This window comes from Cetorhinus maximus, chromosome 2 (genome assembly GCF_964194155.1).
Source record: "Cetorhinus maximus chromosome 2, sCetMax3.hap1.1, whole genome shotgun sequence".
Taxonomy (NCBI): domain Eukaryota; kingdom Metazoa; phylum Chordata; class Chondrichthyes; order Lamniformes; family Cetorhinidae; genus Cetorhinus; species Cetorhinus maximus.
In genome coordinates, this window is record NC_135880.1 from 222,946,181 (window position 1) to 222,971,668 (window position 25,488).

The 25,488-nt window shown below is 46.1% G+C and overlaps 1 protein-coding gene and 1 long non-coding RNA gene across 2 annotated transcripts in view; one reads left to right on the plus strand and one right to left on the minus strand.

The window, feature by feature from the left end:
• The window catches only part of LOC144671358 (uncharacterized), a 399,896-nt gene that overhangs the window by 327,247 nt on the left and 47,161 nt on the right, over positions 1–25,488 (minus strand). The gene's annotated exons all lie outside the window — the stretch shown is intronic.
• The window catches only part of LOC144691036 (uncharacterized), a 32,921-nt gene continuing 8,047 nt past the window's right edge, over positions 615–25,488 (plus strand). Inside the window, exons 1-3 of the mRNA XM_078559048.1 lie at positions 615–777; positions 3,143–3,260; positions 9,220–9,341. Of these exons, the coding sequence (XP_078415174.1) occupies positions 665–777; positions 3,143–3,260; positions 9,220–9,341 (353 nt within the window). The 5' untranslated portion in view covers positions 615–664. The remainder of the gene's footprint in view (positions 778–3,142; positions 3,261–9,219; positions 9,342–25,488) is intronic.

Below are 25,488 nucleotides of genomic sequence, written 5' to 3' on the forward strand. Positions count from 1 at the left end.
TGCCTGTTTCTCCACTTTCACTATCTATTTGGGTAAATACTTAATGCCTGAGAGTTGTTTTGTCAGGGTGTGTGCTTTTGGAAGTGAGGGACAGATTATTCACTTATACAGATGTTTAGAATTGAGACTGAAGATAGGAATTGGTTGGGTTTTGATTTTTTTAATTAATCTCTTCTGTAAATCCAGCCGTTTGATCTGATGTACTGCTTCTACTTTCAGTTACACTGACTCCTCGGGGAGGCAGGACATGATGCACAGTTTGGCACAGAGTAGCTTAAATTTATATGGCGCCTTTCACAACCACAGGGTATCCCCAAGCACACTTACACCCTACCAAGTGTGCTCACTGTTCTAATGTAGAAAACACAGCAGCCAATTTGGACGCGGCAAACTCTCTCAGCCTGCAGTGTGATAATGACTCGATAATCTGTTTTAGTGATGCTGGCTGAGGGGTAAGTGTTGGGCAGGATACGAGGGAGAACCTCCTGCTCTTCTTCGAGTAGCTCCATGGGATCTTCTGCATTCACCTGAGACGATGGTTGGGGCCTTGGATCTGACACATTTCAATTAGACAGATGTTTATTAATGTATAGAGGATAGCAATTGGTTTTGTTTGGACTTTTTAAATTAATTTGTTACTTTTATCTGTAGTATTCATACCCCCATGTGGACTGAAATCGGGATTCAGGATAGAAGCGGACACCATCCCATGATTGGAGCTGACTCTCTCCCCAAGATAATCGAAGATGTTCAGCAGCACTGCCCTCAACATTCAAGGTTTGCATATTTTTTTATTTTATGAATGGTGCCTTTGACCACCCAGAGCCAGACCTTTTCAGGAGTGAAGTTAGGAAACGCTCCTTCACACGAAGGGTAGTAGGGGTTTGGAGCTCTGTTCAGCAAATGGCCAATAGATGCTGGATCAATTGTTTGTTTTAAAACTGAGACTGATACATTTTTTGTTTCCCAGTGGTATGAAGGGGCAAAGGCCCCTTGGAATTAGGCCACAGATCTCATTGGATAGCGGAACAGGCTCAAGGGCTGAATTTTTTTTTCCATTTATTATTTCATGGGATGTGGGCGCCGCTGGCAAGGCCCAGCGTTTGTGGCCCGCCCCTAATTGCCCTTGACCTGAGTGGCTTGCTCGGCCATTTCAGAGGGGGGGGCAGCTGAGTGTCAACCATGTGGCTGTGGGTCTGGAGTCACGTGTAGGCCCGGCCGGGTAAGGACGACCAGATTTCCTTCCCTAAAGGACATTAGTGAACCAGATGGGCTTTTTCTATGACCATTGATGATAGCTGTCATTGTCACCATTAGTGAGACCAGTTTTCAATTCCAGATTTTTCATTAGTTAAATTTAAATTCCATCAGCTGTCACGTGCAGACCATTAGCCTGGGCCTCTGGGTTACGAGGACCCGTGACATTACCATTGCATCACCGTCTCCCCCCCTAAATGGCCTCCTCCTGTTCCTATGGTGGCTGCAGTTTCCATGGCGTTGTGGTGAGGTGAGCCAATGGGCTGTAGCTGAGTACAAAATAGGGGTGAAATCCACCTGGAGGCACCAGTACTGTCAGGACAATAAAAGTACCATCATCATCAGAGTCTTGTGAGAGTCTGGACCATGGGCTGGACTATTCCCTCAATCTCTATTAACACCTAAACTCTGACCCAAGGGGCCCTCTAAAAGCCCCGCCACCCAATTTCTTACTCATGCTTCTCACTCAATTTTCCCTCCGAGCTCAGTGTCTGAGGCAAATCACTCGGATCTTTCCCAAAGGAAACTACAACAACAACCACTTTTATTTAAATAGCCCCTTTTTAACGTAATGAAACATCCCAAAGTGCACCACAGGAGTTTTATAAAACAAGGAATGACACCAAGGAACACAAGGGAGATTTTAAGTCGGGCGACTAAAAGCTTAATGTAGGTAGGTTAAGAAGTGTCTTAAAGGAGGAGAGTGTAGTATTGAGGCAGAGATGTGTAGGGAGGGAATTCCAGAGCCTGGGGCCCAGGTAACTGAAGGCCTGGCCACCAGTGGTTGGGCAATTAAAATTGAGGTTGCACGAGAGGCTAGAATTAGAGGAACGTAGACATCTCGGAGGATTATGGGGTTCAAGGGGATTACAGAGGATGGGGAGGGATGAGCCCATGAAGGGATTTGAAGATAAGGACGAGAATTTTAAAATCAAGACATTCCTTGACTGGGAGCTAGTGCAAGTCAGCGAACGCAGGGGTGAAAGGTGAACGGGACTTGCTGCGAGTTAAGAGATGACAGCAGAACTTTGGATCACTTCAGGTTTATGGAGGGTAGAATGGGGGAGACCAGCCAGGAATGTGTTGGAATAACCCAGTCCAGACAATAACATCGGCGTGGATGAGGGTTTCTGCAGCGGATGAGCTGAGACGGGGGGGTGAAGTCGGGCAGTGTTACAGAGGTGGAAATAGACGGCCTTAGTGATGGCACGAATGTGAGGTCGGAAGCTCCTCTCGGGATCAGATGTGACACCAAGACCGCGAACCGACTGACTTAGTCTCAGACTGTTGCCAAGGAGACGGAGGGATGGAGTCAGGAGCGAGGGAGTTGCCAGACTGGGTGGTCAGTGAGGATTGGCGAGCACACGCGAGGGAGATGGGTGAACGGGACTTGGTGCCAGTTAGGACACGGGCAGCAGACATTTGGATAAAGACACTGAAGAAATTAGAAATGAATAGGCCTGGAGGATTGAAAATGACCAGATTTTCGAGCTGGGTGATGTTCCTCAAATCAGAACATTGAGATCTGTTGGTATCAGCAACTCGAGATATTGACAAATTATTGGAAAGTCGGAGATAAATTCACGGGGTGAGACGTGTTGGAAAGCAGTGCGATGCGGAGTTTATCCAGCTTTCTTTTGTTGTCCTTCCAGGCGATTGGTGCATTTGGTGCTGTCGCTCTGTCTTTGACTCCCGCACTCTGAGTGTAGCTCCCCATGGACTGAGGGGTCACTGGGTTCACCCACTGTATCCTACTTCCACCAACAAGGAAAAACCAAATCACCTCCTGCACCCACCCATCCTCCACCCCCACCACCCACCCCCCCCAACCCGAGCAACTTGTCTTCGGTGAACTGACGGGTGATCTGTCTGCTTTCACTTTCAGAGAAATGATTCTAAAATATTACGAATACGTCAAGAACAACTTCAGCCAGGAATCCTCAGACCATGGATTGAGGATGGTCAGTAGGATATGTGACCTCATCCACAAAGTACAAAGACAGGTTTGTGACAACATGAGTAAAATGGGGAAAAAAAATCACCGTTCAAACTTTATGGTGAGAGTTTTCCCCATGTCGGGCGGCCCATGTGGGAGCAGGCGCTGACCCGATCGCCACCCACAATCAGGTCCGCGCTGCCATTTTACACGGGCGGCCTAATTAAGGCCCGCCCAGCGTAGTTCCCGACTCCCAAGGATAGCGGGAGTGGGCAGGCGGCGGTGGGTGTCCACAGACCAGCAGGTCCAATGGCGACCTGGCGGCCTTCGCAAGGCTGCTCACAATGGCTGGGAGAACATCACATCAGAGGGGCAATGTGCATGACGCAAGTCCGGAGGGTAGCCCTTCGGGGCAGGCCAGGCCAGGCCGGAGGGTAGGCCATCGGGGCAGGCCAGGCCGGAGGGTAGGCCATCGGGGCAGGCCAGGCCGGAGGGTAGGCCATCGGGGCAGGCCAGGCTGGAGGGTAGGCCATCGGGGCAGGCCAGGCTGGAGGGTAGGCCAGCGGGGCAGGCCAGGCTGGAGGGTAGACCATCGGGGCAGGCCAGGCCGGAGGGTAGGCCATCGGGGCAGGCCAGGCCGGAGGGTGGGCCAGCGGGGCCAGGCCAGGCCGGAGGGTAGACCATCGGGGCAGGCCAGGCCAGAGGGTGGGCCATCAGGACAGTGTGCCCCTCGTTTCTCCGGCGAGTGCCTAGCTGCCCTCCTGGAGGAGGTGGAAGTGCGGCGGGAGGTCCTTCTTCTGAGGGATGGGAGGCGGAGGCCTCCCCACCTAACCAGACGTGCGTGGGAGGAGGTGGCCGAGAGTGTGAGCTCCCGTGATGAGGTGCGGCGCATGTGGGTCCAGGGCCGCAAAAGATTCAACGACCTCCTGCGCTCGGGAAGGGTGAGTACCGTGTTGGCTCAGGTCACTTAATGCAGCTGTCACCCTTTTCCCCCCCAGCCACCCAACCACTCTGCCCACCACTACCCCCTCCCCCACCCCCCCAACAGGACAACGCAGTGAGCAGGCTGCCTCAGATACCAGTGCCAGCGAGGGGACAGCAGCTAGACGTAATTTTACATTTAAGGCACCTTGGGCACATCACAGGTTTCTCACTGGTGTTGGACAATAGTAGTTTCTAGAAATCTTGGTGTGACGTCCAACACCATGTTTTTTTTTGCTTTATGAAGTTACACTTGTTCCCTCAATAAATTTTGACACGTTGCCATGCCTCAGGGTAATTCCTTACTTCTGCAAGTGGACAGGAAGCTCATGATATTATGAGTGAGTTGTTTGACATTGAGCTTTATTGACAAGGGCCTTAGTTAATGTTACAATCCAGGCAGATTTAGCACTCGGGTATCGAGTGTGGAGCCTGCAGCCCTGGCGTGTGTTGAAGGTTCATCTGTGGTGGGCCAGCTGAAGGTTCTTTGGATTAAAGCCTCCCAGGTGTCCCTGCCTCCCTGGAGTATTCCCGGGGTCAGTGTCTGTCCCCTCAGCGTTCTCCTGTGTGTGCTCATCCTCGGACTCACTGCTAGACTCATCGTGTGCATCTGGAGAAACTGCATCTACGTCTTCTTCATCCACTGTGTCCCCCCTTTCCAGCGCCAGATTGTGCAGAGTGCAGCATGCAACCACTATCACCGACACACAATCTGGGGGGTACTGGAGTGCGCCCCCTGAGCGATCCAGGCATCGGAAGTGCATCTTGAGAAGGCCGATGGTTCTTTCTACCACAACCCTTGTGGTGCCCAGGCTCCTATTGTACCGCTGCTCAGCTTCTGTTCTTGGATGGCGGAGAGGCGTCATGAGCCACCTTCTGAGGGGACAGCCCTTGTTACCCAGCAGCCATCCATCCAGCCGGGCTGGAGCACTGAAGAGCCCCCACACCTGGGAGTGTCTGAGGATGTAGGCGTCGTGGGAGCTGCCTGGGTACCTTGCACAGACTTGCAGAATCTGCATCCTGTGGTCACACACTATCTGCACGTTCATGGAGTGGAATCCCTTCCTGTTGATGAAGGCACCGGGCTCACCTGCTGGCGCCTTGATGGCCACATGTGTACAGTCTATAGAACCCTGGACACGGGGGAAGCCAACAATGGCTGCAAAGCCTCTGGCTCGCTGTGATAAAAGCAAAAAACTGCGGATACTGGAAATCCAAAACAAAAACAAAAATACCTGGAAAATCTCAGCAGGTCTGGCAGCATCTGCGGATAGGAGCACAGTTAACGTTTTGAGTCCGCATGGCTCTTCAACAGAACAGTTCTGCCAGAGCTGCTGAGTTTTTCCAGCTATTTTTGTTTTTGGTTTGGCTCACTGTGCCTGGCTGGCCTCGTCCCAGGGGCAGTGGATGAAGGTCAATGCACGCCTGAACAGAGCGTCTGTCACTTGCTTGACACACGTGTGGACAGCTGACTAGGAGATTCCACAGAGATCACCCACTGACCCTTGGAAAGATCCAGAGACATAGAAGTTGAGGGCAGCTGTGACCTTTAGAGCCACTGGCATAGGGTGTCCACCCACACAGCTTGCAGAGAACTCAGGGCCTATCATCTGACAGATGGAGGTGCTGAGTCTCCCCCTTGAGAGATGGAGCCTCCTTCAGCACTGCACCTCAGACATATTGAGGTAGCTGCTTCCCCACCCGTAAACCCTGGCAGCAGGATAGTGGCATCTTCTGCGGCCCCTTCCGCCTTCAACTTCCTGTTGGCCCTGCACCCCTTGTGCCTCTCCTCCCAAAGTTGGCTCCCCTGGAAGCTGAATGTGGACTCCTGGCCTCCTCCCCCTTCTGGCCTCCCTTCCTCCTCAGAGGAGGTGCCTCCAGTGGAGAGCACAACCCCCCACAATTCCCAGGCTACGGGAAGGCTTCCTGAAAGCTGCAGGCCCCAAAACTGATCTTTTACTCTAGGGTCCTGACCAAGGCTTTTACTCCTGGCCAAGCAGCTGGTATGAGTTATGAAGTCTTCCCGCTCACACAGGCAAGTATCAATAACTTTCACACTTCAATACCTGAAAGATCACATTCGGGACCCCACTCACCCCTCTTATCCCGCCCGTGGATGCGGTTTATACAAACGCCTCCTACCCGTCTGCCCTTTGCACCCGTGCGACGTCCTGAAGATGGCACGGGCTGCAAAAAATCGTATTCAGTCGCTGCCTCGAGGGCCTTAACGGGCCCGTTAATTAATGGCGGGCGCGCCTCGGAACTCATAGCGCTCCCGCCTTCTGAAATATCGCCACGGCGCGCGGCGTGATGTCAGGACGCTCGCCCGGCATCACCGCATCGTTTTACCCGTCGGCGTGTGGGGGGCGGGTCCCGCACCCCAACGGGAAAAATTCTGCCCTCTATTCCTAAATAAGGAGAAACAGTTTCCAGTGGGCAGGAGGGTCAGTAACCAGGAGACAGGCTTAAGGTTATTGGCAAAAGAACTGGAGGAAGATATGAGAAGGTTTTTGTTTTATTGAAGGGAGTTAAGATCTGGGAATGCACTGCCTGAAAGGGCAGTGGGAGCAGATTCAGTTGTGACTTTACAAAGAGAATTGGATAAATACTCGGAGGGAAATACTTGTTAGATCTATGAGCACAGAACAGGGGATTGGGAGAGACCTGAGTTTTTCCAGGTATTTTTGTTTTTGTTTCGGATTTCCAGCATCCGCAGTGTTTTGCTTTTACCTTAGGGGAGTGGGATTAGAACCTTTCAAAGAGCTGGTGCAGGCGAATGGGCTGAATAGCCTCCTTTCTGGGCTGTGTTATTCTGTGTGATTGTAAACCATACAGGTCGGGTGTTGCCAGGTTTGAACTGGATACAGATCTCAGCCAAGGTCAGGTTGGGGCAATAAACTTCGTCTCCGTGCAAGGGGGAAGAGGAACGTCAGCCGAGCCCTCTGTTCAGAGACGAGAGGCTTGCGGAACAAGAGGAGGCTGTTCAGCCCTTCGAGTCTGCATCAGCCCTTCGAAGAGCAATCCAGTTAGCCCAACTCCTCCTGCTGTCACCTGGGCCTGGGATAGGTTTATTAGATTAGCTGGTCTTTCCCTGCCCATCAGCGTTGGTGAGATTGGGGTTTGCAACCTGTAATCTTGAGGTCATCCAAAGCTCTGCTGCGCCAAATCCTGTTCCACTATAACCCCTGGGCTCACTCACCTGCATTGGCTCCTGGTTCATCTTGATCTTAAAATTCTTATTCTCACTTCCAAATTCTTCAATGGCCTTGTCCCTCTCTATCTCTGTGGCCTCCTCCAGCTCTGCCACCCTCCAAGGTATCTGCACTCTTAAGCGCCCCCTATTTTAATCGCTGCGCCATTGGTTGCCTGGGTTCTAAACTGTGAAATTTCTCCTCTAAACCTCTCTGTGTCCCGCTCGTCTTTCAAGACATTCCTTAAAATCTATCCCTATGACCAACTTTTGATCGGGGGCAGCAGACATTAGGATAAAGACGCTGAGGAAATTAGAAATGAATAGGCCTGGAGGATTGAAGATTGCAGTTTTCAGAGCTGTTCCCTCACTGGGTGATGTAATATCTCCTCAAGTGCTGAATTTCTGTCTGATAGAACCTTCTGGTGAAGCTGCTTTACTGAGTTAAAGGTGCTGCGTAGGTAGAAAATTACACTTGGCAGGTGTGACCGCTTGTGCACGACCCGGCCTAACGTAAAATGATGCGCGATGACGTCGGGCGAGCGTCCTGATGTCATCCCGTAGTCCCGCGATATTTCGTTCAGTGGGTGTGTGCCGTGGTTGGCTTGCGCGCCAGCTGACAATTAAAAGGCCTATTAAGGCCATTAAAAAGTTAATTAAATTCAAATTTACGCTGCCCTAACGTCCAACCTAACGGTTGGCGGGCAGGCAAAAAGGCCAAACGGCCTTTACATTTTTTTAGGAAACCTCATCCACGGGCGGGATGAGGCTTCCCAAAACAAATTTAAAAAATCACGTAAAAATTTTATACTTGAATTAAAAGCATCTCCCTGCTCAGGTGACAGAGTCACACGAGGGGACATGTTTCATCACATTTATAAGATCTTTAATTTTTTTTATCCGAAATCAGTTCATCTCCCTGAGGCAGGGAGCTGGCTCAGGGAGATTATGTAGCGCACAATCGCCCGTGCCCGGCCCACACTCCTTCTCCCGCCCGCACAGACAGTGCTCAGCGCTGTCGCTCGCATTCCACACCGGGCAGGCCTTAATTGGCCCACCAGCGTGAAATTACCCCCCCGGGCCCGATTTGCGAGCAATGGCCTGCTTCCTGCCCACCCCCACCAAGCCCGCAAGCCAAGAGCAAAATCCTGCCCCATCTTTTTAAAATTTATTCATGGTAAGTGGGCGCCACTGGCAAAGCCCATCCCTAAGTGCCCTTCAGCTGAGTGTCTTGCTAGGCCATTACAGAGGGCAGCTAAGAGTAACTCACTGCTGTTGCTATGGAGCCATGTTTAGGCAGATGTCCTTCCCTAATGGGCATTTGTGAACAAGATGGGTTTTCAGGACAGTTGATAATGGTCACCACCATTGATGCTGGTTTTCAATTCCAGATTTTATTAATTGAATTTAGATTTCATCAGCTGTCATGTTGGATTTGAACCTGTATCCCCAGAACATTAGCCTGGGCCCCTGGATAACTAGTCTAGTGACATTACCAGAGTACCACTGTATACACCTAAATGTAAGTCGCTGCTTGATGTTGATGCTACCCCAGATCATGCCTTATCCAGTAGACCAGCTGCCTGCCCATTTCTCCTCTTTCTCTATTTATTTAGGTAAATACTTAATGCCTGCGAGTTGTTTTGTCAGGGTGTGTGCATTTGGAAGTGAGGGACAGATTATTCGCTTATACAGATGTTTAGAATTGAGATATAAGATAGGAATTGGTTGGGTTTGGATTTTTTAATTAATCTCTTCTGTAAATCCAGCCGTTTGATCTGATGTACTGTTTCAGTTTTCAGTTACGCTGACTCCCCAGGGCATTGACACTTTTTTTTGTCACTTTTATCCGTAGCATTCGTACCTCATGTGGACTGAAATCGGGATTCAGGATAGAACAGGATACAATCCCATGGGAGCTGACTCTCTCCCCAAGATAATCGAAGGTGTTCAGCAGCACTACCCTCAACATTCAAGGTTTGCATGTTTTTTATTTTATAAATGGCCCTATTCGACTTCCCAGAGCCAGACCTTTCAGGAGTGAAGTTAGGAGACACTCCTTCACATGAAAGGCGGTAGGGGTTTGGAGCTCTGTCCAGCAAATGGCAATAGGTGCTGGATCAATTGTTCATTTTAAAACTGAAATTGATAACTTTTGATTGACAAAATTCTAAGTCGGAGATCAGCCATAATCTCACTGGGTGGTGGAACAGGCCCAAGGGGCCGAATGGTCCAAACTCAGACTCAAGGAGACCCTTAAATCCCAGCTAACTCGGCCCGATTCCTTGCTTATGTTTCTTCCCCAATTGTTCTGTTTTCTTCTTAGTTCCATATTTAAAGCAAATTTGCTTAGATGCTTTCAAAAAAAAACTAGATGAGTGCACGAGAGAAAAGGAAATAGAAAGATATCCTGAAGGTGAGGTAGATGGAATGGGAGAAAACCTGTGCAGAGTATACACACCAGCACAGACTAGTTGGGCCAAATGGCCTTTTTCTGGGTGTTGGATCCCTGGTTTGTTGGGGGGCTAAATGATCCAGGTTGCACACTTGTTTCGGGGTGACTGAGTTGGTACCAAGATAGAAAAGATCAGTAGACCGCTCTTAGAACAAACATGTTCTGTTTATTTACAAAAGGAATTCAGCAGCTACACTTGTGTGCTTACAACTCAAAACTGCCTTCTCTCTTCAGACTCTAACTCAAGAATTCTCTACAGAGGTAGTCCATGCTACTCTGCTATTGGATATCAAGATCATGTGATCTTACATTACAACATTTGTCATAAAGGTATATTACACATCAGATTACTACATTCCTCCCCCTTTACTCAGAATTACATATCACAATTTAAAAAAAGAATAAGCTATTTACACACACCAATAATTTACATAGGCAGCATTTCTGGGGGTTTTCTTATGCGTGTAGGAGGTCTCAGCTTCTGATGTTTTATCCGGAACCTCCTTTACTGTAGTCGTCTGAGATCTGGTTCTTCAATAGGTATCTGTAAATCTGTTCATCGACTCTTTCAGATACAGTCACCACTTCAGACACATTTATACTCGGTTGAGTTCTTTCAGTAGGGGACATTGATTTGGTCTTGAACACTGGCGGACTCATTTCTGGGTATTTTGTTTCCCTCTTGTATGATTCACATGTCTCCTTATTACTTGCTCTTTGACTTTCACGCCATTACTACATTAAAAGCACTACATAAAATGCCAGTTGTTGTCATCTGTGGTTGGATGTATCCCCCAGTACAGATTTCCCTAAAAGCTTCAAGGCAACATGTCCTTAAGCATTTCTGGCCTAACTATTTGTGGTTAGTGTGATTCAGTAGTTGGGAACAACTTGTTGCCAGATGAATAACATCACAGATGGTTGACAGATTGAGCTTCCCATGATTGTCACATGAAACATAATTTCAACAGCCCAAGAGCTATGAGGGGAGTGGAATAGGCAGAAGAGCTGGATGGGATTTTCCAAATAAACTAATTACAAACCAGTACAGAATGTTGGCAAGTTAATGTAGTAAACCTTCTCTATCAACACAGGAAATGTGTTACACCCAGGCTAAAACTTAGTTGGTAAATGCAACCCTTGCTGCAGTACAACATGGATTTTTCATTGGTCCTGAAGTTTGGTTTTCTTGATTTGCCACTCACACCAGAAGGCTGGTTTAAACACCATGTTCAGTCTTATTTGAGATGACATTAGTTGTAATCTATGATCCTGTAACAGACTATTATCTTCCTTGGAAACAGCGGTTAAGTATCCACCACCTCAGAATTGGTCATGTTTGAAGGTGCCATCTTCTCTGGAGATGGTAGATTAAAGCATCTCCATTACAGGACTGTGAGGGCACTTTGTGAAACTCTGCCTTCAGTGGAAATTCACAAGATATCCACCCTGTTACACCAGAACCTTGAATCTGGATATCCGACTTAGATATTGAAATTTGATTTGTTATTTTGCCACTACCATACAAAAGGAGAAATGTGGCACTGAGCCATGTATGGTTCCAGGTATAATTCCCAGTCTGGATGCCAATCCAGAAATGACAACAGTTTCTCCGGTTACCAGGTTCCAGAATTAGCTGGAATGGGATTTGAAATCCTAGTAGCTACTGCCTCTATGAAGTTAGAGCTTTGGCAGGGGGAAGGGGTAGTATGTAAATATAATTGTAAAATATATTTGGACAAAGGTTTGGGGGGAGATGTAGTATGTGTGCAGGGCTGAAAGGGTTAATGTGTGGGACTAGAGAAACAGTAGTCTTGAAGGTGAGGATTCTTGATGGCATGAAATTCAAAGGGCACCATCTGCCATCTGTACCTCATCCAAGTGGCCATTCTGCCAGTGTGGACCCGTCAGCAGGTGAAAGCATCATAGCAAATCTCGGTTCTGACCTCACCCACATCCACAGACATGTGCTTTCCGATAGAGGCCACCAGCTACCAATCGGGCTGTAATTTATCACAGGTAAAAGTGGTACTGTACAAGAGTCACACAACAACATACTGCCAAAGTAAACCTTCAAAGATACATCCACACTAAAAAACACAGCAAGAAACAAACAAACAAACAGGGTAACAGGTGACAGCGCTCAGAATTCACTAGGTAACATAAAATACCATACAGCCACCAGTATTATTTACTAATTGTCACGGCTCATTGGGGATAGTGCGCTGCAATATCAAGCCCTACTGCTCCCTGAGCCATGACAAATGTGAAAAAGATTGATTAAACCCACCTAACTGTTTAATTTAGGTTAACAGAATACAAGCACCAGGTTTGTAAACTTATCTTTACCGGCAATGTAAACAACCTTTACATTGAATAGTTGAAACTAGAGGTGCCATCTAAACAGTTTCACATTTCGAGTTTTAATCTTTTCAATGAACGCCAGTGGTTTATGGTCAGTATAGATTAGTGTTTCTTTGTTATCGTGTCAGATATAAACTTCAAAGTGTTGAAGAAACAGCAACAATTCTAGAGTTTCTTTTTTACTATAGAGTACTTCCTCTGATATTGATTTAGTTCCTTGGAGAAGTCCCCCACCGGCTTCTCTATCTCTAATTTATCATCTTGTAATAGGACTGTACCTACCCCCAAGTCGCTAGCATCAATGGTCATTTTAAAAGGTTTGGTAAAGTCAGGGGCGGCCAACACTGGTTCATTTATTAAGATTGTCTTCAGCTTTTCAAAGGCTGCTTGGCATTCTGCTGACCATACCACTATTGCCTGTTTTTGTAACAAATTGGTGAGAGGCACCGCTATTGTGCTGAAGTTAGGCACAAACTTCCTATAAAACCCACACATTCCTAAAAACCTCAAGATTTCTCATTTAGTTTTAGGAATGAGGAATTCTATTAGAGCGTTCACTTCTGCTGTCCTTGGCATCACCTGCCCTTGTCCTACTATGTGACCTGGGAATGTTACCCTTGCTTTTGCAAATTTGCTTTTAGCCAGATTTATGACTAAGCCAGCCAGCTGCAATTGCTTAACTAGGTCCTCCTCATTGCTTTACGTGTTCTTTTCATGTGATACCATATATTAGGACATCGTCTAGATAAACCACAGTTATGTACTTGAGCTACGATTTGATTCACGAGTCTCTGGAATGTAGCTGGGGCGTTTTTAAACACAAACAGCATGATTAGACATTGATATAATCCACTTGGTGTAACAAAGGCAGATGGTTCTTTAGCCCTTGATGCTAATGGCACTTGCCAGTACCCCTTCAATAGGTCAATTTTAGAAAGAAATGAGGCATTGCCAACCCTATTGAGGCAATCCTCTAACCAAGGAATTGGGTACGAACCTGTCCTCGTTACTACATTCACGTTTCGGGAGTCTATACAGAATCTAGTTCAGCAATCCGGCTTAGGAACCACCACTACTGGTGAACTCAAGCTACTTTGGCTAGACTCAATCAAATTATTTTCCATCATATATTGGATCTCTGTTTCTACCTGAGCTTGGTTCTCTGGACTCAGCCGATAAGGATGTTATTTTATCAGCACTGAGTCTCCTATGTTCACATCATGTCTCGCTAACATAGTACATCCAGGTGTATTCCTACAAATTTCCTTATACTTCCTAAGTAATCTTATTAGATCTTCCCGTGGCCATTCCTCTAAATATGAGAACACAGTATCGAACTGTCCCGGTATTTTCGTATTGGCTAGTTGAATTATAGACTCATAGACTCAGATGTTTACAGCACAGAAGGAGGCCATTCAGCCCATCATATCCACGCTGGTCAACAAAGATCTGACTACACTAATCCCATTTTCCAGGGCTTGGTCCATAACCCTGGAGGCTATGGCAATGCAAGTGAATAACTAAATACTTCGTAAATGTTATGAGAGTTTCTGACTCAACCACCCTTTCAGGCAGTGAGTTCCAGACTCCACCACCCTCTGGGTGAAAAAATCTCCCCTCTTAGCCTTCTACCTCTTACTTTAATTCTGTGGCCCCTGGTTATTGACCCCTCTACTAATGGAAAAGGTGCCTTCCTATCCACCCTATCTGTGTCCTTCATATTCTCATATACCTCCATCAGGTCCCCTCCCAAACTTCACTGCACCAAGGAAATCAACCCCAGCCTATCCAATCTTTCCCCATAGCTTAGACACTCCAGCCCAGGCAGTATCCTAGTAAATCTCCTCTGCATCCTCTCCAGTGCAATCACATCCTTCCTATAATGTGGTGACCAGAACTGCACACAGTACTCCAGTTGTGGCCTAACCAGCGTTTTATACAGTTCCAGTCCCTGCACTTGCCTTTATTAGCTGAGGCATAGAATACAAGTATCCCATATGCCTTCTTAACCACCTTACCTACCTGCCCTGCTACCTTCAGGGATCTGTGGATATGCACACCAAGGTCCCTCTGACCCTCAGTACTATCCGGGGTCCTACCATTCATAGTGTAATCCCTTGCCTTGTTAGCCCTCCCCAGGTGCATTACCTCACACTTTTCCGGGTTGAATTCCATTTGCCACTGCTCTGCCCACCTGACCAGCCCATTGATATCGTCCTGCAGTTTATGGCTATCCTCCTCACTATTTACCACCCTACCAATTTTCGTGTCATCCACAAACTTCTTGCTCATACCCCCTACTTTTACGTCCAAACCATTTATCTACACCACAAACAGCAAGGCCCCCAGCACCGAGCCCTGTGGAACCCGACCGCAAACAAACTCCCAGTCACAGAAACATCCCTCTATCACCACCCTCTGCTTCCTGCCTCTCAACCAATTTTGGGTCCAACGTGCCACTTTGCCTTGGATCCCGTGGGCTCTTACTTTCTTGACCAGTCTTTCATGAGGGACCTTATCAAAAGCCTTGCTAAAGTCCATGTAGACCACATCAAAGGCATTACCCTCATCAACACCCCTGGTTACCTTCTCAAAAAATTTGATCAAATTTGTCAAACACGACCTTCCCTTTAAAAAATCCATGATGACTATCCCTAATTAATCTGTGTCTCTCTAAGTGTAGATATATTGTGTCCCTTAGAATCCTTCCTAGTAACTTGCCCATCACCGAGGTTAGACTGACTGGCCTGTAATTTCCTGGTCTATTCCTTCCTCCCTTTTTTAATAATGGGACAACGTTAGCAGTCCTCCAGTCCTCTGGCACCTCACCTGTGACCTGGGAGGATTTGAAAATTACTGCTCGGGCTCCTGATATCTCTTCCCCTAGCCTCCCTCAACAGCCTGGGCTACATCTCATCCAGGCCTGCGGATGAGGGGCAGGAGGTTCAGGAGGGATGTGAGGAAAAACTTTTTTACCCAGAGGATGGTGACGGTTTGGAATGCACTGCGTGAGAGGGTGGTGGAGGTGGGTTGCCTCACATCCTTTAAAAAGTACCTGGATGAACACTTGGCACGTCATAACATTCAAGGCTGTGGGCCAAGTGCTGGTAAATGGGATTAGGTAGGTAGGTCGGGCGTTTCTCACGTGTCGGTGCAAACTCGATGGGCCGAAGGGCCTCTTCTGCACTCTGTGATTCTGTGATTTATCTACTTTTAAGGCTGCTAAACCTGTGAGTACTTCTCTCTATGTTAATTTCCTCTAATATTTCACAGTCCTCGACCCTGACGTCTATATCTGCGTCATCCTTTTACATTGTGAAGACCGACGCAAAGTATTCATTGAGGTCTGCACCCACGCCTTCCGGGTCCACACACACATTACCTCTATGGTCCCAAATTGGACTAATTATTCTCTTGCTCTTTATATATTTAAAAAACCCCTTGGGGTTTTCCTTATTCTACCCACCAATATTTTCTCATGCACTCTCTAAGCTTCCCTAATTTACTTTTTAAGTTCCCCTCTGCACTTTTTATACTCCTCTAAGCACTCTGCCGTATTGAGCCCTCGGTATCTGCCATAAGCTTCTCTTTTTTTTCTTAATCCTAACCTCGACGTCCAGGGTTCTCCGGATTTGTTCCCCCCACCACTTTGCTTTACGGGAACATATTTGCCCTGTACTCTCGCTATTTCCTCCTCGAATGCCTCCCACTGCTCTGACACAGTTTTATCTGCAAATTACTGCTCCCAGTCCACTTGGGCCAAATCGCATCAGATCTTAGTAAAATTAGCCTTTCCCCAGTTTAGAACTTTTATTCCCGGCCGAACCTTATCCTTTTCCATAACTATCCTAAATCTAACTGAGTTATGGTCACTATTTCCAAAATGCTCTCCTGCTGATATGCCATCCACCTGCCAGGGCTCATTTCTGAATATTAGGTCCAGATCTGCCCCCTCCCTTGTTGGGCTTTCTACGTATTGGCTAGTAGAGATGCAGCATAAGAATTTTGCTCCCTCCCTACCTTTCACACTAAAATCCCAGTTAATATTTGGGTAGCTAAAATCCCCTACTATTACTGCCCTATTATTCTTACACTTCTCTGAAATTTGATTACATATTTGATCCTCTATCTCTCCCTGACTGTTTGGGGGCCTATCATACACACCCCACAGTGTGTTTGCCCCTTTTGTGTTTTTTACTTCTACCCATAATGCCTCCTTTGATGATCCTTTCAATATATCATCCCTCCTCAGTGATTCTTTGATCAATATTGCAACCCCGCCCCCCCACTTCCTTTTCTATCCCCCTCTCTATCTTGTCTGAATACCTATAAGCGGGAATGTTGAGCTGCCAACCCTGCCCTCCTTTTAGCCAAGTCTCGGTCATAGCTATGGTATCATACTCCCATGTGCCTGTCTTATTCCTCAGGCTCCTTGCATTAAAATATATTCCATTTAGCCTTGCTAAACTCACTTATTTCTTATCTACCCTATGTCTCCTCTGCCTTCCAGACTCTCTCAGTAGTGTTTTAATTTCTAATTCAAACTCAGCTTCTCTCCCCTCCGAACCACTTTTCAGGATCCCACCCCCTGCCAATTTAGTTTAAATCCACCCAACAGCATTGGCAAACCTCCCCGCAAGGATGTTGGTCCCATTCTTGTTCATATGTAACCTGCCCAACTTGCATAGGTCCCACCTCCCCCAGAAACTGTCCCAATACCCCAGGAATCTAAAGCCCTCCCTCCTGCACCATCTCTCCCGCCACGCATTCATCTGCTGTATCCTTCTGCTCCTATACTCACTACTGCGTGGCACCAGGAGTAATCTGGAGATGACTACCTTTGTAGTCCTGCTGTTCAATTTCCTACCTAACTCCCTAAAGTCTGCTTGCAGGAACTCATTTCTCTTTCTTCCTACGTCATTGGTCTCAACATGGACCATGACCTCTGACTGTTCACCCTCCCCGTTCAAAATGCCCTGCAGCTGTTCTGTGACATCCTTGACCCTGGCATCCGGGAGGCAGCATACCATCCCAGAGTCACATCCACGGCCACAGAAGCGCCTGTCTACTCCCCTCACTCACGAACCCCCTACCACTATTGCCCTTCCACACTTCTTCCTCCCCTCTGAGCAGCTGGACTACCCATAGTGCCATGGCCTTGGCTCTGGTTGGCCTCCACAGAGGAACCATCATATCACTCTCACCGTTTTACAAGGCCAATAAATGGTTTTGCGATCGAGATTCACTCAGGGGGTGGGGTGGTGTTCCCTCACTACCTGCCTGGTCACCCGGCAGTCACCCATTTCCTCTCTGCTTGCATTTCCTTAAGCTGCGGGGTGACCACATCCTGAAATGTGCTATCCACAAACGTCTCAGCCTCGTGAAGGCACCATAGTGCTCCCAGCTGCCGCTCAAGCTCCAAAACTCGGAGCTCGAGTTGTTCCAGTCGGAGGCACCTCCTGCACACATGGTCATCCGTGCTTCTCTCGTACTCTCCTCTGGGTGCTGCTGGCTGCCTGTCCCAGGGTCCTCCTCTCGCACTCTTGTCTAGGAGAGTGCGAGAGGAGGACCTGTAGGAGGTTTGCTCTGTGCACCGCCTACTTCTCCCTCTATCTTACTCTTACTGTCTCTGTCACCCTCATTACTCCTATCACCTGGCATACTTGCTCTTTCCCATCATCTTCCCTGCGATGATATTGCTTCAACATGTTTATCTGACAAAATCGTTTCTTCTCTCTACGCTCAGGAATATCTATCAGATGAGTCGCTTTACTAACCCTCCTAACTACCTTGTTGGGGCCACTGAATTTCACTTTCAGGGGTTCACCCTGCAAAGGTAATAATACCAATACTTCATCTCCTGCTTGGAACGTCCTAGTTGTAGCTTGTTTGTCTGCCCATTCTTTCATTTTGTCTTGGGAAATTTTCAAATGCTCGCGTGCTACTTTACATGTTCCTGTGAGTCTTTCTAGATACATGGACACATAACCCAACATGGGGGATTCGTCTTTCTGCTTTAGGAACTTTTCCTTAATCACTCTTATTTCATGACCATAGATCAATTAGAATGGACTAAATTCAGTAGATTCATTCGGAGAATCTCTGGTAGCAAATAGTAAGAAATCTAAAGATAAAAACAAAAAATTGCGGATGCTGGAAATCCAAAACAAAAACAGAAATACCTGGAAAAACTCAGCAGGTCTGGCAGCATCAGCAGAGAAGAGCAAAGTTGACATTTCGAGTCCTCATGACCCTTCAACAGAACGAAGTAAAAATAGGAGAGGGGTGAAATATAAGCTGGTTTAAGGTGGGGGGGTGGGGGGGAGAAGTTGGGGTGGGGGGTGTGGTGGTTGTAGGGACAAGCAAACAGTGATAGGAGCAGATAACCAAAAGATGTCACAGACAAAAGAACAAAGAGGTGTTGAAGGTGGTGATATTATCTAAAAGAATGTGCTAATTAAGAATGGATGGCAGGACACGCAAGGTACAGATAGCTCTAGTGGGGGTGGGGTGAAATAAGCCTAAAAGGGCATAAAAGGTATAGATTTAAAAATAATGGAAATAGGTGGGAAAAGAAAAATCTATATAAATTATTGGGAAAAAAAAAGAGAGGGGGAAGAAACGGAAAGGGGTTGGGGATGGAGGAGGGAGTTCAAGATCTAAAGTGCCTAGTCGGAAGATGAGGTGCTGTTCCTCCAGTTTGCGTTGAGCTTCACTGGAACAATGCAGCAGGCCAAGGACAGACATGTGGGCAAGAGAGCAGGGTGGAGTGTTAAAATGGCAAGCGATAGGGAGGTCTGGGTCATTCTTGCGGACAGACCAAAGGTGTTCTGCAAAGCGGTCGTCCAATCTGCGTTTGGTCTCTCCAATGTAGAGGAAACTGCGGTTTCCTTCAACACCTCTTTGTTCTTTTGTCTGTGACATCTTTTGGTTATCTGCTCCTATCACTGCTTGCTTGTCCCTACAACCAACCCCCCCCTCCCCCCCACTTCTCCCCTCACCGCCCACCTTAAACCAGCTTATATTTCACCCCTCTCCTATTTTTACTTAGTTCTGTTGAAGGGTCACGAGGACTCGAAACGTCAACTTTGCTCTTCTCCGCCGATGCTGCCAGACCTGCTGAGTTTTTCCAGGTATTTCTGTTTTTGTAGTAAGAAATCTAATCCTTTGTTCCAATCCCTTGGGTTTTCATGACAATAGGTCTTAATCATGTTTTTGAGAGTCTGATGGTATCTCTCTAAAGCTCCCTGTGTTTGTGGATAATAGGCGGTAGACTTTATTTGTTCGATACCCAAACTGCTGATTATGCCCTGGAAAATTTTAGACATGAAGTTAGAACCTTTGTCAGATTGTATTTCAATTGGTCGGCCATAATGGGTGAAATACAGAGTTAACTTTTCCACCACCACCTTAGCTGTAATCATCCTTAAAGGAATAGCTTCTGGAAATCGGATTATCATATCCATGATTGTAAGGATATACTGACGTCCTGATTAGTAGGTAATGGTCCTACACAACCTAGTAATACCCGACCAAATGGTTCTTCAAAAGCTGGTATGGGTATTAAAGGTGCTGAAACAAAAACAAAAATTGCTGGAAAAACTCAGCAGGTCTGACAGCATCTGTGGAGAGAAAGACCGAGTTAACATTTCGAGCCCATTCTGAGTCAGTTCTGAAGAAGAGTCATACTGACTCAAAACGTTAACTCTGCCTTTCTCTCCACAGATGCTGTCAGACCTGCTGAGTTTTTCCAGCAAGTTTTTTTTTTTTTGTTTCCGATCTCCAGCATCCGCAGTATTTTGCTTTTATATTAAAGGTGCTGGTTTGATTACATGTTGAGGTTTACCTACTGCCTGACATGTATGACACGTTTTACAAAATTGCACTAAATCCTTATTAAGCCTTGGTCAGGTAAAATGCCTGTTTATTGATGCTTGGGTTTTCCTTATTCTACATGTCCTGCCATAGGAATTTCATGTGCTACTCGCAATATCTGCTTACGATATTTGTGCGGTTCCACTTACAGAGGAACAACCATCCATTCCTCATCCGCAGGTCTGTGAGGGTATCTCCACTTCCTCATCAGAACTCTGTTATTAAGGTAATAGCACTTTGGAACTCCTTCCATCTCAACTTCTGTGTGAGCTGACTGTGCTAACTTGTTTAACTCTGGATCTGCTTTCTGAGCCTCAATTAATGAATTCATGCCAAAAGCTTCCTTTGAATTATCCTCATCCTTAAAGAATGTTTCGGCTACTCTAACATCTGCTCGTGGTATTACTTTGACCTCTGGTGACGGACTTTGCTTAGCCATTGCTCTGGTCACCGCCCACGATGGAAAAATACCAGGAACTTGTTCTTGTAACCGCTCCGTCTCTTTAACCTTTCTCGGACTTTCCGTAATTGTGGGCCAAGCTATAACCTTCACTCCTGCCAAATCATTCCCCAGGGGTAGATCAACTCCATCCATCTTAATCATTCCGACAACCACCGATCCAGACAACAAACCACACTCCAATTACTTTGTACAATGGACCCGGGATATACTCTCCACTTATCCCGTTTACCAATACGTTAGCTTTCATTGAACTCTCCGGAGGGAAAACTAAGTCTTCCTCCAGCAAAAGGGTTTGAGTAGCTCCTGCATCCCTTAATATAGTTATGGGTTTAGCTACATTATTTGATGGAAAAGGGGTTATATTTCCTTCAGACAAAAACCCTTTGTTTCTCTCATTTACCTTATTCACTTCAGCTGCGTTCACAGCAGTGTTTAGCTCCAGACCCTTATTTGTAGTTAAAGCTACAATTTGATCTGTGGCATTTTCTTTTTGAGTTCCCTTTTCGGACTCTCTCTTACGAACTCCAATAAGCCCCATGGGCTTCCCTCGCAGCTTACAGCATCCTGAACGAGCGTGTCCCACTTTATTACAATGGAAACACTTAGGCCTCCGAGTTTCACCTCCACCCTCAGTACCTTCCTTCCTGATCTGGGGAGGGATTGATGAAAAAAGGTTTAGTTTGATGGATTAGCTCAATCATCAGCCATTACTGCTACCTGACTAGCAGTTGCAACCCTTTGGTCTTCAACATGGGTTCTTATTACAGAAGGTAAGGAGTTTTTAAATTCTTCCAAGAGAATGGTCTCTCTGAAAACTTCATAGGTAATTTCAACTCCTAATGTTCATATCCACCTGTCAAAACTACTTTGCTTAATCCTTTCAAATTCAATGTAAGTTTGCCCAGGCTGTGTCCTTAAATTTTGAAACTTTTGTCTGTACGCTTCAGGTTCCAACTCATATGCGCTCAAAATGGCCTTTTTCACCACATCATAATCTCTAGAAACCTCCTCTGACAGTGAAGCATAAATTTCCTGTGCTCTACCTGTCAATTTGCTCTGCATGGGCAATGTTCCTTTAGCCAGCTCATCTGTTTAGCTATCTTCTCAAATGAAATAAAGAATGCTTCAACATCCCTTTCCTCAAACTTCGGAAGAGCTTGTACAAATTTAAACATCTCTCCCCTAGGTTTTAGGTTAAAGATTTTCCCATCATCAGAGCTTTCCTCAGCATCTGATGTCTCCTTTTTAAAATCCAGCTGTTTAAGGTTTCTTTCATTCTCTCTTCCATTGATCAACCCGCCTAATTGGTTAATTTAGGTTAACAGAATACGAGCGCCAGGCTTGTAAACTTAATAAGTAAATAGCTGTTTATTGAACAAATTGTCTTTAACCAGCGGCAAAAGAAAGAAACATGAACTGCTAATATCTAACTCTATAACATAAACTCTATCTGTTCTTAAATCCCTATATACACACACACACACACACACACACAAAAACATGGATTTTAAGGGTGAGATAAAACAGTTCAATAGCACCAATTCCAGAGTACATGATTCGATGGGTTGATTTTGATCAATGTTTGTCTTCCAAATTCCTTTCAGTTCTTGTTCCAGGCCACCACATATAGCTGCGTGCTATTGCCTTCATTTTGGAAATTCCGGGATGTGTCCTGTGAAGTTCAGATAACGATGGCTTTCGTCCTTTTGGAGGAACAATCACTCGAGCTCCCCACAATAAAATATCTTCTTGGCTGGTTATCTCGTATCTTCTCTGGAAACGTGGTTTCATTTAATCAGATTCTTATTTTTGTGACCAACCACAAAGAACTTGATTTCGCACTTTGGATAAGACTGGGTCTCGGTTTGACCAATCTTTAATTTGTCTAATACGTATCAGCGATGAGTCCAGGAAGTTCAATAACAAAACAAATTCTTGAGGAATTGGAACACCCTCATCTTTTACCTACAAGGGCAAACGACTGAGTGCATCTGCATTTGCAATTTGACTTCTGTGTCTATGAATAAAAGTATACTCTTACGCTGCCAAGATTAACGCCCACCTTTGTACTCTTGCCGAGGCCATAGGGGGTATAGCCTTGTCTTCACCGAATAATCCTAATAGCGGCTTGTGGTCCGTTATGATGGTAAAATGATGACCTCGCACATGTTGATGTTTCTTAACACTGAAAATGGTCGCCAGGCATCTTTTTCAATTTGAGAGTACCTTTTTTCTGCTGTATTGAGTGTTCTTGACACATATCCTGTAGGTCGTTCTGATCCATCGTCCATTCGATGGTAAAGCACTGCTCCCACTCCATAGGGAGATGCGCCACAGGTTAATATCTGCCCTTTTTTTGGGTCAGAATATACTAGAAGTGTAGATGATTGTAACAACTGTTTCACTTTTGGAAAAGCTTCTTGTGGTGTTTATCAGGACCATCGCTGGTTTTTCTTGAGCAAGTAACACAGGGGGTGCCAGTTCTGTTGACAAATTAGACAAGAAGCGTCCATAGTAATTGATCATCCCCAAGAGTGATTTCAGTTCGGATGTATTCTTTGGCGCTGGGGCTTCTCTAATGGCTTTCACTTTTTCTTCAACTGGATGTCGGCCTTGTGAATCTACCCTGTGACCTCTGTAAGTTACCTCTTACGCTTGGAATGTGCACTTTTCTTTTTTCAACCTCACTCCAACCTGTTTTAAACGTTTCAAAACTTCTTCCAAGTTCATCAAATGCTCCTTTTCTGTGAGTCCAGTCATCCAAATGAACTACAATGTGGGGCAGTCCCTGTTGTAAACTTTCCATGGTTCTTTGGAATATGGCGCAAGCTGAAGATATGTCAAAAGGTAAATGGCTGTATTGATACAACCCCTTGTGTGTATTAATGGTGACAAATTTCTGGGATGCCTTCTCTAATTCCAATTGTTGGTAGGCATGACTCAAATCTAACTTCATATAGGCAGTTCCACCTGGCAGATTAGGGTATGAGTCTTCAATTTTAGGTATGGGGTGTCCATCCCATTTTGACATTTTGTTGACTGTTAATTTGTAGTCCCCACAAATTTGAATGCTTCGGTCAGGTTTGAGAACAGGTACAATTGGTGCTTCCCACTCTGAAAACTGCACTGGTTATATCACTCCCAGTTTTTCTAATCTGTCCATTTCGGTGTCTACCTTATCCCGCATTGCATAAGGTACTGGTCTTGCCTTCCTGAATCTTGGTTTTGTCTCTGGATCTACATGAATTTTTGCCTGTAGCCCCTCAATTTTTCCAAGTTCGTCCTTGAAAACTGAGGCATATCTTTGTAGTAGCTCTGATAGCCCATTGGTTCTCAGTTGGAAGATTTCAGTCCATTCCAAATGAATTTCTTTCAGCCAGTTTCGTCCGGGGAGACTAGGTCCCATGCCTGCTACTACCATCAAGGCTAATCTCTGTTTGACCTCCGTAATGTACTTTACATATGCCCTTGACTTGTATGTCCTGTCCTGTGTAAGTTTAAAATTTGTCATCAGCTTCCCCATGATTCAGGTATGTAAAAGTATGCTCACCAATCACCGTAGTGCCTGCTCCGGTATCCACCTCTATTTGGATAGGCTTCTCATTCACTCTCATGGTTACATAAGATATAATGAATAGATATCAGAATCTATTACTTCAGGTTTTTCAATGCTGTTAATCTCATTGGGTTTTTGCTTTTGTGTGGAAGTCTGCCTGATTCTATTTTTACAACGTCTCATGAGGTGTTCATTTCAATGACAGAAAAAGCGTTTGATCTTTTTAAACTGTGGTTCATTACAAGGTAATGTAAATAAATGGAAATTTGCTTCTAATGTGCTTATAATGCTTCTACCTCTGTTATCACTATGCCATGTTTTTGCTGATAAGTTATCTCTTTCAATTTGTCTGCTCGCGGTGGCTGCTTCCTGCTTCTGAGTAAAGCTTTGCACTTTTGCGCTCTTTTTGGCTGAGGCTCCTCGCCCAATGCGGAGGGCGGTGCCATTTTGCGCTCCCTGATTGGCTTTCGAGTCTCGCACTGCACCTCCCGTTGCCAGAGCGATTTCCAATGCCTTCTGAAAATCGAAATTTGTTTCGGACAGTAACCTCTTTTGAATCGCGTTTTTGTTTATACCACACACCAAACAATCTCACAGCATATCATTGATAGATGTACCAAACTCGCAATATTCAGTTAATTGTTTCAGACTTGCCACATAGCAAGCAACTGTCTCCCCCACCCAACTCTGTTCCTTCAGTTAAATTTGAACCATTGCATCATCATGGACGGCTTGCGCTGGTAATGATTCTTTACGAGGTTCACTAAGTCATCAAAACTTTTCGAATCTGGAGCACGGGGTGCCAACAAATTTTGAATTAATCCGTATGCCTCACTCCCACATGTGGTCAGAAGGATCACGCGCCTCTTCACTCCCCCCTACCCCCTCGCAATGTCGTTCGCCTGGAAGAAGAACACGAGGTGCTCAACATACTGAGATCCGTCGTCCGAGATCGGATCGAAAGGCTCCACTCTTCCAGATTGCGGCACGCTCCGAGGGGATTACTTCGGCGATCAGGAAGGGAATTTTTCTTTACTTACAACTGCCGTGCGAGGCACGGTTCTTCTGATTTCGGTTCTTCTGATTTCCTTCGTTCTTTCTTGCTTTTCACTCTTGTCACCAGTTTGTTGGATCCAGTGCCCTGGTTTGTTGAAGCTAAAGGATCCGGGCTGCACGCTTGTTTCAAGGTGACTGAGTTGGTACCAAGAAAGGGAAGATCTGTGGACCGTTCTTAGAACAAACACATTCTATTTATTTACAAAAGGAACTCAGCAGCTACACTTGTGCGCTTACAACTCGAACTCTGTCTTCTCTCTTCAGACTCTAACTCAAGACTTCTCTAAAAAGGTAGCCTGCGCTACTCTGCTATTGGGTATCAAGATCATGTGATCTTACATTACAGCATTTGACT